This window comes from Malaclemys terrapin, chromosome 2 (assembly GCF_027887155.1).
Source record: "Malaclemys terrapin pileata isolate rMalTer1 chromosome 2, rMalTer1.hap1, whole genome shotgun sequence".
NCBI classification, from domain to species: domain Eukaryota; kingdom Metazoa; phylum Chordata; order Testudines; family Emydidae; genus Malaclemys; species Malaclemys terrapin.
The window spans coordinates 203,597,151-203,612,789 of NC_071506.1; the positions used below are offsets into that span (position 1 = coordinate 203,597,151).

The window sequence follows — 15,639 nt, forward strand, 5'->3', positions numbered from 1 at the left end:
ACACTGAAAAATATGTTATTCCTCAGGCAGTGTGCAGCTGTTGCTAGGTTACATTATTCTCAGATGCCTGCTCAATGATGGCAGCATTGCAGCTGAAGGGGCTTGCAGTTTGAGTCTATGTACTTGCTTTTAAATATCACTGGATTTCCAGAGTTTTGTAAGCTCCAAGTTGCAGCATTAACTGGGTGATACAGAGCTCCAGAACTACTAGGAAATGGAGAATTAAAAAAGATAAAATGAGAAGGGAATGAATAAAGACAGACAAAAGACACTGAAAAAATGACATGCAGGAAAGGAAATGAGGGATTGTTTAGTGTAAGAAATTCATACTAAAAAAAAAAAAATGGAAAGAAATCAACACAGAAGCATACTGAGAAGCAGAAACCAATGGAATTGGAGAGCAAATAGAACCAGGATAAATGAATGGGGGAAAAAATTAAAATATAAAATGAAGAAATGCAGAAGAAATTTAATGCAAGAGTAGAAGAATGAGTACTGGAAGAGACTAAAAACGGGGAATGGGAGGAGATTTTGATAAGGAAATAAATAAACTATTGGACAAAATAAATAAAGAAAAACCTTTGCTTAAGTCATAGTTGTAAATTTTAAAGTTTTGCTTTGGTTTTGCAGTTGAGTTTCAAAAGGAAAAATATTTCAAAATATATAGAATTAGGAGAGTGAAATATTGGGAGTGTATAAAGACAAACCGTTTAAAAATATTTCAGGTGTGAGAGATTTTCTGTCGCTTAATGTAAATAATCCAGTGGTGGGGAGAGGTGGGTGGAGTTGCTTAGTGTTCCATGCTGTAAAGCCTGTTTTAAAAAACCTCATTTTTGTTCAAAACATTCCTCCATTTTACAAAACAAAACTTCAGAATATTCTTATCATATCAATAGTTTCTGTTGAAGTTTTGATTTCATTATATAAGGTGAACAGAATTGCATCGTGCTATGAGTAATTCAAAGCAATTGTTTTTGTTTTAATAGTGTATTTGGGACCGTCTTGCTGTTGGTTTTAAACACAAGAACTACCGATCCCGAGAAGGAGTGTGTTTGTGTCTCGTTGCAACCTTAAATATGTAAGCATCTTGTTTTTATGGAGACATAAAATATTAAAATTAGTACTCTATCCTGCTTATTTCTGAATGAATGAATGAATTCCATCTGAATTTAATACTTTAAGATGCCTGTTGCATTTAAAAATGCTCTTACTAAATTGACTGGTCCAAGGTTTCTGGAGTTAGCTGAAAGAATGTGTGTGTGTGTGTGTGTGTGTACACGTATATTTTCAAGTGTGTAACCAAAAGCTGGGGATCCATGAAAATGTTTACTTTAGCGATGCTAAGCTACAAAGTAAAACTTCTGTTTTGGTGTGGAAAAAGTGTTTTTCTCTTGATTTGATTTTTTTTATTTTTAGTTATGGTGCACAACCATTAATCCTCAGCAAGTTGGTACCACACTTATGTATCTTGTCTGGGGACTCCAATAGTCAGGTAAGGGTTTTATTGCTATATATTACTTGTACAGTGTGCGTTTTGATATTTTAAAAAGATGGTAAATTGATGTTATGTCCTTAAAGAAAAATCTTCATAAATCTTTTTTTATGCTGTCTTTTAATTCCACCTATTCAAGCCTTACCTGTTGGCTTTTTCTCCTTGAGCCTTGTGTGTTGCCACATGGACACAGTGTTGTGGGGGAACAGTTATGGTATGTCTGCCTCAGTGGGGCCTGTTGGCTCTCTCATCTCATTTGTTTCCTGTCTCCAGCAGCTTAAATCAAATCACTGCTTGATAGTCATTTTCTGTAGAACATATTCAGAGAAAAGCAACAAAAATAATTGAATGGCAGGAAGGATTAACCTCAGACAGAAGATTAAAATGAAGTTTGTATAGCTTGACCAATTGACTACGGTAACATAGCAAGTACAAGATGAACACCTCTTGCAGGATGCAGACAGGTGAGGCGAGATATTTAGGGAAGTACAAGGATTATAGCTAAGGCTAAGATTTTTGTCATGGTTATTTTTAGTAAAAGTCACGGACATGTCACGGGTAATAAACAAAAATTCACAGAAGCCAAGACCTGTCTGTAACTTTTGCTGCTGAGGCTCCATGGTTTCCCCAGCTGGAAGCTGCAGGGAGGTCCCCCTCCGCCCATGGCGGCTGGGAACTGCAGGGTGACCATATTTCCCAAAGAGAAAATGGGACACCCCCAGCCGCTCGCCCGAGGCATCCCCCTCCCTGTGCGAGGCTATCGCTCAGGAGTATGTCACCTGCCACTGGAACCTTGTAGTGGGCCCCCTGTTGCCTGTTCTTTCTGTCGCCTGTTGCTGGAACCTTGCCAGGGCCCAGCTGGCTGCCAGCTCCAGAATCCTGCAGCCCCTGGGGCTGAAGCAGAGATTGTCGGGGAGATCTCTGAAGTCATGGATTCCATGACAAAAACATAGCCTTAACTACAGCTAGTAATGAGATGAAATTAAGCAAAGAGATTGCTAAAATGAAAATGAGAAAATTTCTGAATGGTGACATCTGCACTGTTGAATAGCCTTCAGATGGAAGTGGTTGAAGCCCCACTTGTGGTTTGTTTAAAATTGGACTTGGCAGAGCACTAGAAAATACAGTAAGGAAAAAAAAAAGTTTTGATGGGATATGGACTAGATAATAGGTCTTCCATCTAATGTATATGCTTCTGCTTTCAGTTAGGCTAGATCCCTGTCTCCTTAATAGCATAAGGAGTTGTTTTCAAGTCTGAAAGAAGCTCTGGCATTTTGTGGGTCACTTGTTTAAAAAAAAAAAAAAATAATAATAAAATAAAATCATGGTATGGGACATATCTTAATAAAGTGAGTGTTGTGGACCACCTGCTTTTCTGTTCACAGATCAATAGCATTCCTGAACCAAGTACTTTAATACATGTAAAGTATTAATATTAAGGAATTGTTTGTTTTAGCTGTCTTTACTATGATAGGTATGATGTAGTTTTTGGAGATACTCTCTTCCTTCTTTCTCTTCCCCCACTCCTTCTCTGCATATATTTCTCTACTGGCTGGTCCCCTTATTCTTTCTCTACCAGTGATTCTTTGTAGTAGTGCTCTTGGCGGAGGCAGGAAGGCTCTCTCTTGCTTGTTTCTTGCTGCTTTTTCAGGCAATCGGGTTCTTTTTACAGTGAAAAGCACAACTGGATTAGAAGCAGCTGGAACCAGAGGAACCAGCACTATTTGATCAGAATATATGGAATAATGTTTGGGATTGTTGATCTAGTTTAGTAGGACTCTGAAGAAATTACCTCTCCCGCCCCTCCCCCCCACCCATTTGATATCTGTCTCATCCTCTCCAGTGTTTCTGTTTGTAGTGTCACTGAGATGACCACTTCCCCAGTGCCCCCCTTGGCTAGAAGTCACTCTGCAGGTGGGCCTGCCTCAGTTCCCTCCTTTCCTTTCCCCCTTTCAAGGGGGTTCTTGGCTTTTAAGAGTCCAGTGAAACAATCCTGCTTAGGGTATGGTTTATTAACTTAGAGTTCAAAATTGAACACAAAAGCCTTCCCCCAGCTTTAAGCTGGCCACAGCCTCAAACTCCCTAGGTTCTCAGAGTCCTTTCTTCCTTAGCAGGCTACTTCTAGCCGTAACCCCCCCAATAACTGAAGCAACTTTCCTGGTCTCAAGATCCTCTCTGCAGGAGCCTTTCTCACTCTTTTTGTAGTCTTTCTAAGCATTCCCCCTTCTTTGCTGCTTCCTGTTGCTCTTTATAGGAGAATCAACTTCTTCATACCCAATTGGTTCTACTAATTAACCCCAGACCGCATCCCAGGTGTGGTAGGCTAATTGAATGGGGAATGGCTAGAAAGGTCCTTGAAATAACTTTTTGTTACCCACCTCTTCCATCCTCATGCTTCCAACTATTTGTGAGGTAAACCTGCTATTGGGTTGTCATAGCGGCACTGGAAGATTGGTTATTCATTGTGTTATGTCAAATATAACTTCCATAATTTAAAAAAAAAATCTTAATTATGCATTCACAGGTGAGAGATGCTGCATTATTGGCAATTGTGGAGATTTATAGACATGTAGGAGAGAAAGTAAGAGCTGACCTCAATAAGAGGGGAATTCCCTCTGCAAGGTAAGTCATTATTTATTTAATTTTTACCACTTAATTATTTTGATCGGTGCCTAGAATGCATTAAAATCCTGCTACTGTTAAATATGCAGTGCCACTTTTTATACCGTTTATCAATTCCTTTTGTTTACATTCTAACATCATTGCTGTTTCTAATTCTGCTTGTTAAGTAACAAATTATATGTAACCAGAACTGAAAAGTCCTTACTTCATCTTTTCTGCTGGAAAAAGATGATGGGCTATATGATGCAAACCGCTTTACATCCAAGAATCAAATCAGATTTTTTTTTAAAGTAGAGCTGGGCAACTAATGGGGAAAAGCTCCTTTGATGTAATAAAAAAATCATAATGAACTTTGAACAAATTATTCAAATATATTGTGTCCAACTGTAGAATTGGGTGAATAGGTAGAGGTGTGTGTGTGTAAGAAATTTATTGGAAAATATTTGGAAATCATCCAGTAGCCTATTCTACAAATGTTATTTAACCTGCTCTAATTCTAACTCAATTAGTAGAAGGATTTCTTTCTTAGGGATCAAGAGTACAAAAGCTGGAGAGATTAGAAAGAGTTGCTTAATTCATATTCCCAAACAATTCAAGAGTTGATATTAAACTATCCAAAGTCTCAGCTTGTCCGCACCAGATAATTGGAGTAGGTAGGAACAAGAGATGACACAGGAAGGGGTTTAGTTGAGCCAAGACAGGATTCAAGGCATCCCCATTCTGATAGAAAGGATAAGCATAAGCTAATAGGTGACAGTTAAGACCATGCTGCAAATGGTGGATCTGATGACTGCAACTATATTCCTAGTATCTATCTCCTCCATATCTTCTTGTGAGGCAACCTCAGTGGACCTTAAGGTCCAAGTGGAAGCAAACATCAAAGGGACTTACATTTTATCTGGGTAATAAATTATCTTTTGGTCTCTCTATCTTGGTGACAGTCCAGGGACAAACTGCAATTAGGCATGTATTTCCAAATTCCTACCATCTAAATCGTAGTGACAATGGATGTGTCCATTCTGAAATGAGTAAACCGCACACAGATATTCCACTCTCAAGGAACTTGGCTTCTCCAGGAGCAGCATCTTCATGTAAATGTACCTGAGATGAGTGGATGCATGTAGGACTAACAGCTTCCTGTTTTCTCAAAAGGTTTTCCTCATTCAAACAGGCCGTCAGACCATCATGTTTTGCAAAAACAAGCAGAGAAGTACTGGTGCTTGTTATGAAGCCCTTCAGGGGAGGGGAGTCTGCTCTGTCCCACAAAACATTTTACAGCCATTCTGAACCTGTCATGCAAGAAGAATACAGTAGTAGACTGAGTTTATCCTGGGAATAAGCTCCTGCAAGTGGTCTCTGGATCAAGATGGGATAGATGGAATCATTTCCCTCAACATAAAGCTATCATCTTTTGCACTGGTACTGACAAAAAGCAAAACTACTGTGTGCCTGTCTACTCCTGTAGCAAAGCTCAGAGAAGAGAAACGTTAAATGATCCTAGTAGCTCTATGCTGGGTTAGACTGACATGGTTCTCAATTCTGTTTGTAGATGGTGAAGGCCAATCTTTATCATATTGATCGTTTTGACAGCTGATCATTACTCTTACAGAAACTTATTTTTACTGCTTTATGGATGAGTAACTTTCATTATTTTAAAGGACTGTAGATGATCTACAGTTTGAATACAACTACTTTAAATTGACTCATTCAGAGCTTCTCAACTATTCCATTATATGACAGTGACTTACAAAGTGGATCACAAAGTTGTAAAGTAAATACGTAACTGAAAATGTTTCCCTTTCGTATTTGTACACATATATAGTTTAGAATGTCCGTATTGTTTCATTGTGTGTATACCTGCTTAGTTTGCATAAAAAAATATTCATGTAAAAGCTTACAGATGATGCTTCAGTGCACGCTGCTATAAAGTACTGGCAAAGCAATGCTTGTGTCCTAAATTGAGGAAGGCAGGAAAGGTTAATTAAATGCAGTTTGTAAGAAATTTTGTAAGAAATTAACTTCATTAATATATGAGGCATATCACGTGTAGATAATGCCAAACAAAGTTTGTAACACCTCTAATTAAGATTCCACTAGATTTAAAAGGTCCAGTAAACTGTGTTTGAGTGTGGTTTTTTTATGCTTTTTTTGGTATTTTATTTTTGCTTTAAATATGTAGGGACTTTATAAAAACTTAAAAATTATCACGTAAAGGACAGCTCTCAGTTGTTGCAGGATAATTTGTATACAAGGCCCTTTGCACCTTCTGCCGTGCTGGGTCTAAATTCTTTAAGACCCTGGTTTCTAAGGCAAATGGGAAAGTCTGCAACATTTTCATTGAAATGGAGATTTTTATTGAATTAAACCTAAAGACCAATGCAGTCATTACAGTACACCTTTTTGTGTTTGTAATACGAAATGCAGTTTATTTTGCTAATCCACCACAGATTTCTGGGTGACACAGATTTTTGTATTGGCAATTCATAATTGTATCCAAGAAATTGAAAGGAAGCTGGGAATTTTGACAGATGTATTGAGGGCATTATTGGGGCTTTTGACAGAAGAAAAGGCTTGAGTGGTTTCAGTTATGGGGTAAACACATAGGTTGGATACTTTTGCTGAAATAATTTTGTTTTTAAGTTTCCACTATTCAGGCTTCAGAGATTACCCCACTGAAATAAATGACACGTTAAACCTTTCTAAGCTCTTTGTTTCAGGCGGTCTGCAGACGTGGGAAGACAACTCTCAATGCAAACTTATACTGTGTTATCTTGTCACCCATGAATGCAAGAGAGCCACTTTCTAAAAATTAAGGCTGTAGATTGTAGAGCAAGCTTAATTGTGGAATACACAGTGTCCTGTTCATGTATAGACTGAGTCAAGGTGGATTTGATTTAAATCATGATTTAAATCACTAGTCAGGAAGACTATTTTGAAAACTTTTTAGATTAGTTTTACAGCTATATCAGAAAATGAAGGATTGTTTAGTTACTTCATTTACCAGAGGTATTTGAAGCAGATAGTTCACCTCCCTTGACTTCATAAATATCTCCAATTCAACAGGTTAATCATTAATATTTGGAGGATTTTCTTGCCATGCTGTATTAGGAGGAGAACATCACCAGAGAAACATTTACATTGTTTTATTTAACTAAAACAACGTTATGTTTTCTGGATTTTTTTCTTAAACGGCAAACATATTTTAACACAACAAGCATATTAATTTTTGAATTTAATCAGACATTCAAGTTTTTTAAAATCAGGTTTGTTTTTGTTAAAATTGTTTAACTAAAATAGTTAAATGAAATATTTAAAAAATCAAAAACAAAAATTAAATTGACTGTCAGCCAGGTCAATGTGAGAAACTTAAAATATTGGCTTTTGCAGCTAACTCAGTCGTCTTCACCTTCATTTTCCTGTTTGTTCATAATCTGGAAAAGAAAAACAAGATTTTCCAGGTTCCCAACGATTTCTGAGTTTGGAATGAATTAATCCAAAGGAAGAAAATATTCTTTCTACACCAACAGAAGAAGCTACTGCTGTTAAAAGTGAGACTGTCACTTCAACAGTCTCTGAATCCAAGTGCTTAAGTGACTTCCACTAGTTCACTGGTGTGACTTTCTTTAAAACATCATCAGCAAACATCTATTTCTTGAATGGTTCACCCTTAGCTCTGAAGTTTATTATAGTTGGCATTATGGAGGGATGATTGCTGGATGTCCATGTCATAACCAACTCCTCTTCTTCAGCAGTTAACGTTTGACCCTGGTACCAAGTATCGAGAATATTTGCAAGAAAATGAGCTGGAGATACTGTTTTCCCCATTCGGTTTTTTAGTGCTTGTAATTTAACTCTGTCATTGCATATTTCTCTTTTTAAGATCTCACTCAGTTCCTTCCAAATTTCAACAGCGTCAGCAATAAAACTACTATTTCCCTGCATTTTGTTCAAGACTACAGAAATAGGCTTCAGGGTACTCAGCATGTGTTCAACATTTCTCTTATGCCCAATGTTGAGAACTTTGGCTGTGACCGTGCCATCTATTTTTGTTCACGATTTTTGTTCACAAACTGTCATCAGATTAGGCCATTTTTGATACACCGCGACCCGATATAACATAAATTTGGATATAACACGGTAAAGCAGTGCTCCGGGGGGCGGGGCTGCGCACTCCAGTGGATCAAAGCAAGTTCAATATAACGCGGTTTCACCTATAACGCTGTAAGATTTTTTTTTTTTTGGCTCCCGAGGACAGCGTTCTATCAAGGTAGAGGTGTATAGTGCTCAAAACAGTCCACTACTGAGTTCCATCGCACATCTTGTGGGAGAGTTTCCTTGATTCCTCCCACTTTTTTCAGAGCAGGTGCTGCAAAGTGGTTGTTATGGAAGTATTTTTCAATTTCCACAACATTAGCCTTTATTTCTGGAACACTGAAGTCTTTGGCTAGAAGGTGCATCAAATGAGCACTGCAACCGATGTTATTAGCTTGGGACTCTCTTCTAAATAATTTCTTCTCTTCTTGGATACGTTTGCAGCATTGTCTGTGACCAAGCTGTGCACTAGACATTTGAATTTTTTTTCAGTTTGTTATATCTTTTACTGCTACTTCTTATAAGTATTCTGCTGTGTGTGCATTTCCTGATGTGTCAATTGTTTCTGTAAGGAAGACATTCCCTTCTTCTGTTGTCACACACGCACATACAATAGGATCACTGTGGACATTGCTCCACCTGTCAAGACTCAATTTTACCCTCTAGACCTTTTGCACACTGCTCAATTTCTCTTTCATACACTTTATCCAGCAATTTGACTGCAACATCTGCTCTGTTGTGTGGACTGTATCCTGGTCTTAATGACTGAACCATGTTAATGAAGTGTGGATTCTCAATCTTACGGAAAGGAGAGTTGGTTGCATAAACAAACCGGGCAATTTTTTTCATCAATTACCTCCTTTTTGTAATTTGCTGGTTCTTATCACAAACTTATCTATGGTTGTTTCTGGATGATGGAGATTTTTTTTTTCTTTTTTGCTACAGGTAATATATTGTGACATACATGATGTGACTGAAACACTATAATTGGCAGATAACTCTGAAACTATAGAAAACGATGGTGATCTTGAAGGTGGATAGTCTTCAGAATCCTGTATGTTGAGGATGGATTCTCCTAAACAAAATAAGTCAATGCAGTTATTTAATTATTATTACCATACTGCTCATTTAGTATTACTCATTGCATTCACTAACACCCAGTACTACTTTAAAGGTGAAATTGTTAAAGGAAGATCTGCCTATTTCAGCTATTTATTTTTTTATCACAACTGCATCTAAAATGATAGTAACATAGAGTAACAACTATATTTTTTTCCCTCAAACATGAGAATTCAAGAATAGTCCAGAAGGAAGACAGGCAGTACTTAAGTATGAAATAAAAAAGTTTATCAACCTGAAGCTCCTGCATGTTCAGATGTTCCTTTCATCATCTTCAATGCAGCTTCCTCCTGAGAAGGAGCACTTCTCATGATGTTGTTTCATTCGGGCAACCGGGCCTTGCATTTCTTCGTTGCACTGTTTGCATTTTGCACGCATGCCTGTCTTACCCACAGGTAGAGGAACTTCATTAAAATATTCCCAAACTGGGTCTCTTTTATGGCCTGCTGCCATTATAGGGTTTCCCTTCTAGTGAGAGAATGGTATGGTAGATCTCAAATCAATGAAGGCTACACTCAGAAAGACCTCTGGAATATGCTGCTCAAACAGTTTCACTTTTGTTTCTACTGCCTGTCCCTCCTCACATTTATCTCCAGACTTCTCCGTGTCCAGCTGTATTCCGCCCCCAACAATCTTCTATTCATTGAACTTCTTGAAACTTTGCACTTTTAAAGAGAGGTAAGGGATTGACACTATGTACACAAATTTGCAGAGGGACAACTCGTCTGTTTGTGCTTGCTTGCTTGCTGTTAACAAGCATGTTATCTCTATAGACACAAATCCACAGTTTGAGAACTGCAAAACTAAGCATCTCTGATGGTATCTTCTAGACTGAGCACTGAGTCCCATTGGGTAGATAGAAAGATTAACCTAAATAATCTATACAGAAGCCCCTGGAACCTCATAAGATTGGGTCCCTAATCCATGAACTATTGGAACTCATTTACAAAACTTTTCTTAAACATTACATGACGATATTGTCTCATACTATAGAATTAGAATTTATAATCTCTATTCCATGATGATATCTTTGAGTTTTAATTAAGATATATTATAGCTATCTTTAGATAGGGTTTTTCCTCAAAAAGCATTTTATCAAAAAAATCAGATTTAAATAAAATCAGATTTTTTTTTTAAACATTGATTTTTATCCACCCTGGAATTGGTTATAGTAACATTAGCATGTGAACTTATTTTCTATGCTAGAAATATAGACAAGACAAATAAGCAGCATATAGATGATAAAGGGAAAGACCTATGTAAAATGCAAGAGGTGGCAATAATTGACCTTTCAGCACTGAAGTATTTAATTATATCTTACTTGGCAAGAGTTGCTACCATATCTAGGATAAATTTTCATTCCATTATAGCCTGCCAGAGGTGAAATTAGGGATATTTCAGGGCTTGTCTATGTGGGGATATTAATCAACAGAATTATAGCAGTATAATTATTATCCTGGAGTGGTGCCTCTATGGCGCGGTATAAGGGGCACTGCATGCTCCCCCCAGCCTCAGTTCCTTCTTGCAACCAGTGAAGGTGCGTCGGAACTGCTCTGCTCCAGCTTGGCTGCAGCTTCCCTTTTGAACTCTTGTAATATTAACTATGAATGAACCTGTAGTTAAAGTAGTTTAGTTTAGTGCGCCCAGGTATGGGCATACCCCGGGCTTTAAGTCATGAGACACTTGCAGGCGGCCGATGCCAGTAAGTGATCTGCATGTGGACTGTTTACGCTGTCTTGGGGAAACCCATCTCAGCAATCGCTGCAAGATTTGCAGCTCTTTCATGCCTCGGACCAAGAAGGAAAGGGACATTCGGCTCCGAGCCATTCTCATGGAGTTGACGTTGACCCCGACTCCGGTGCAGTGCTCCGGGTACCGAGTCGGCACAGAGTACCGCGGCAGCGGTGTGTGGCGACCCTTCGGTGCCTTCCACCAGCCGGCACCGTCCCCCATCCACGGGGCATGCCAAAAAGGCTAAGAGGAGGTCTTTTCCGCCTAGACACCGGAGCAAGACCAGGGGAGAGACTAGGCCCACGTTGAGCAGTTCTCAATTCCCCGTTCAATTTGTGGGGTTCTCTGCCCAAATTTGAGGACTCCCTCCAGGAACATGACAAGAAGGAGTTCAAGGCTCTGGTGGCAAAGGGTACAGCAGCTGACAAGGTGACCCTTCAGGCAGCGTTGGATGCCGTAGATATGGCTGCAAGGTCTATGGCCTTCGCGGTGTCCATGAGGAGGGCATTGTGGCTCCTGCTGTCTGGGCTATCCAGTGAGGTGCAGAACTCCTTGCAGGACGTTCCGTTCGATGGCAAGCCCCTGTTTGCGGAACAGACAGACGTGAAATTGCACGGCCTGAAAGATTCCCGCACAACACTTACGACCCTTGGCCTCTATGTCCCAGCTCCGGCCAGGACCAAGTTTAAGCCTCAGCAGGCTCCCACCCAGACCACCCACTCTAAATATGAACCCCCTTATAAAAAATCAAGGGACTATAAGAAACACCCTCAGAGGCAGTCTCGGTTGGCCCCCCAACCTGGGCCTTCCAAGGGCAAAGAGGCAGGAAAACGTCAGTTTTGATGGGATGCCCGGGGCGACTTACCAGTTCCTACCAGGGATCAACCCACAATAAAGCTTCCCTTCTCCAGCCGGTTGTGTGCTTTTCTCCCAGGCCTTGGCTACACTTACCAGCTAGTTCGACGGCTGGAAATCGAAGTTCTGGGTTCGACTTATCGCGTCTAGTCTGGACGCGATAAGTCGAACCCGGAAGTGCTTGCCGTCGACTGCGGTACTCCAGCTCGGCGAGAGGAGTACCGCGGAGTCGACGGGGGAGCCTGCCTGCCGCGTGTGGACCAAGGTAAGTTCGAACTAAGGTACTTCGACTTCAGCTACGTTATTCACGTAGCTGAAGTTGCGTACCTTAGTTCGAATTAGGGGGGTAGTGTAGACCAAGCCCCAGAGTGGTCGTGGCTGACATTGAACCAATGGGTTCTCAACACCGTCTCCTGGGGCTACCCCCTCCAGTTTACCTCTACCCCGCCCAACCACCCTCCGTCCCTGTCCCTCCTGGGGGACCCCTCTCATGAGGCCCTGCTCAAGCAGGAGGTGGGGCGGCTCCTTGGCCTAGGAGCAGTGGAAGTGGTGCCAGCGGAGTTCAGACACAAGGGTTTCTACTTCCGCTACTTCCTTACCCTGAAGGCTAAAGTGGGGCTCAGGTCCATTCTGGACCTCCGAGGCCTAAACCAGTACATGGTAAAGCTCAAGTTTCACATGTTCTCTCTGGCCTCCATCCACCTCCAGGGACTGGTACGCCGCCCTTGATCTGCAGAATGCGTACTTCCACATTCATATATTCGAGGGGCACAGACGTTTCCTTTGTTTCACGGTTTGGCAGGAACACTACCAATTTACAGTCCTCCCGTTTGGCCTGTCCACTGCTCCCAGGGTATTCACAAAGTGCATGTCTGTGGTAGCAACCTACCTTAGATGTTGTGGGGTTCAGATCTTCCCCTATCTTGACGACTGGCTGGTCAAGGACAGCTCCAGGTCGCAGGTGTGGGATCACGTGGCACTCCTCCTGTCTACGTCCGCCACTCTGGGCCTGTTGGTAAATGACACCAAGTCCATGTTAGTCCCAGTGGAGCGCATAGAGTTATTGGGACAGTCCTGGACGAGACATTGGCCAGGACCTCCTTCCTACTGGACAGATTCAAGACCCTAAAAGGACTCATCGACACAGTCACATGGTTCCCCGTGACCACAGCCAGCATGTGTGTCCAGCTTCTGGCTCACATGTTGGTGTGCACATATGTGGTTCGCCACGCCAGACTGAGGATGAGGCTCCTCCAGCTCTGGCCTCTGTGTTCTCCCAGTCCAGAGACAGGATGGACGAAGTCCTCACTGTGCCTGAACCAATGATCGCCTCCCTAAAATGGTGGTCCTCCCTCTCCAAGAAACATGCTCCAAGGGGTCCTGTTCAGGGGCAGACCCCCATCAATGGAGCTGGTGTCCGATGCATCAGACCTGGGGTGGGGAGCCCATGCGGGGAACATTCAGACCCAAGGTCTGTTGTCCGTGCAGGACCTTGCCCTGCATATAAATGTCAAGGAGCTCGGGGTGGTTTGTCTGACATACGTGGCCTTCCGCTTGCACCTGGAGGCAGAGTGGTCAGGGTTCTCACGGACAACATGGCCTCGATGTTTTACATGAACAGGCAAGGTAGGGCCAAAAACATTTTCCAGCAGGACACTCCCTGAATAGACCTGTTTGCAAACAGGTACAACAGAAAATGTCAGCAGTTCTGCTCCCTACAAGGCCACAGTATGGGTTCCATCACAGGTGCCTTCTTGCTGTCTTGGACGGGGCAGTTTTGTTATGCTTTTCCACCTATCCTGCTCATGCACAGAGTGCTGCTAAAGATTAAGCGAGACCAGGCCTGGGGTATTGTGATAGCCGCGGCACGGCCCCACCAACGCTGATTTGCCACTCTACTAGACGTTTCAGTGGCGACTCCAGTCCCATTTCTGTTGCACTCAGACCTGATCTCCCACCTGAGTTCCTTTCATCTGATGGCCTGGAAGCTTCATGGCTCAGTCTCAGAGAGCAGGCTTGCTCAGAGCAAGTTTGTAAGGTTCTATTAGGTAGTAGAAAGTCCTCCACCAGAGCTACTTACCTCTTGAAATGAAAGCGGTTCTCGGTCTGGGCATCCCAATGTTGAATCTCGCTGATGCGTCAATCCATATAAAAAATTCAGTATTGCACCGAAAACAGCAAAACTTAGCAATCTCCTCTGTCAAGATACACCTGGAAGCAATATCCGCTTTCCACCGTCAGATGGATAACCAATCTGTTTTTTCAAATTACAGATTCCTCAAAGGCTTAGAAAGGTTATACCTTCAAGTAAGGAAGCCGGTTCCTCCTTGGGACCTGAACCTGGTCGTGTTAAAACTTGTGGGACCACTGTTTGAGCCTTTAGCAATGTGTTGCTTGTTATGCGTCTCCTGGAAAGTGGTTTTCTTAGGGTACATCTACAGTATGAAGTTATTTTATTCGAATTTCCAGAATCGAGTTTACATTCGATGTTGTCCCCACTAAAGCGTGTGAATTCGGCGGAGTGCGTCCACAGTACCGAGGCTAGCATTGAATGGCGGAGCGTTGCACTGTGGTAGCTATCCCACAGTTCCCGCAGTCTCTGCTGCCCATTGGAATTGTGGGTTAAGCTCCCAATGCATGATGGGGCAGAAACATTCTCGTCGGTTTTTCTGGGTGTGTGCCGTCACTCGCTTCTCCCTTTGTGAAAGCTACGGCAGATGCCATGCTGCCAGCAGACGGTGCAGCACGGTGCACTGCCAGTCTCCTGGTATGTTGAATCCACTTCGAATGTCCTCTCCTCTTTCTATTTACTCTTTCATCTAACTATTTCCCGCCGTTTCTTGGCCATCGTGAATAGAGCCGCACAGCTTCCGCCGCTTTCTCCAGATTGTCTGTCCTGGGCTCCCATGGAAGCTACAGAAGACAACAATTCCCTGCTGTTTCACGGCCATCGTGAACAGAGCCGTACAGACAATCTGGAGAAAGCGGTGGAAGCTGTCCTGGGCTCCCATGGAAGGTACAGAAGACAACAATTTAGCACCTTTTATCAGCCATCTTGAACCGAACAGCTCATTTTGCGCCCTTTTTCAAGGATTACCCATGCAGGCGCCATTGCATGGCAAACATGGAGCCCGCTCAGATCTCTGCTGCAGTTTTGACCATTGTAAATACCTCGCGCATTATCCAGCAGTATGTTCAGTACCTGCAAAACTGGGCAAGGCAGCGATGACAGTGCGATTACTATACTGATGAGGACGTGGACACAGACATTCCTAGATGCACGGCATGTGGCGATTGGGAGATCATGGTGGCATTGGGCCACGTTCATGCTGTGGAACGCCGATTCTGGGCCCGGGAAACAAGCACAGACTGGTGGGACCCCACATAGTGTTGCAGGTCTGGGATGATTCCTAGTGGCTGCGAAACTTTCGTACGCGTAGGGCCACTTTCATGAAACTTTGTGACTTGCTGTCCCCTGCCCTGAAGTGCAAAGACACCAAAATGAGAGCAGCCCTCACAGTTGAGAAGCGAGTGGCCATAGCACTGTGGAAGTTTGCAACGCCCGACAGCTATTGGTCAGTCGGGAATCAGTTTGGAGTGAGCAAATCTACTGTAGGGGCTGCTGTGCTGCAAGTAGCCAACGCAATCATTGACCAGCTGCTATCAAGGGTAGTGACTTTGGGAAATGTGCAGACCACTGTGGATGGCTTTAATGCGCTGGGGTTCCC

The 15,639-nt window shown here is 42.3% G+C and overlaps 1 protein-coding gene across 28 annotated transcripts in view; it reads left to right on the forward strand.

Moving 5' to 3' along the window:
• The window catches only part of CLASP2 (cytoplasmic linker associated protein 2), a 277,113-nt gene that overhangs the window by 27,876 nt on the left and 233,598 nt on the right, over positions 1–15,639 (forward strand). For all 28 annotated transcript variants that reach the window (XM_054019451.1, XM_054019452.1, XM_054019454.1 and 25 more), the window contains exons 4-6: positions 987–1,078; positions 1,417–1,492; positions 4,017–4,114. In XM_054019451.1, the coding sequence (XP_053875426.1) occupies positions 987–1,078; positions 1,417–1,492; positions 4,017–4,114 (266 nt within the window). The remainder of the gene's footprint in view (positions 1–986; positions 1,079–1,416; positions 1,493–4,016; positions 4,115–15,639) is intronic.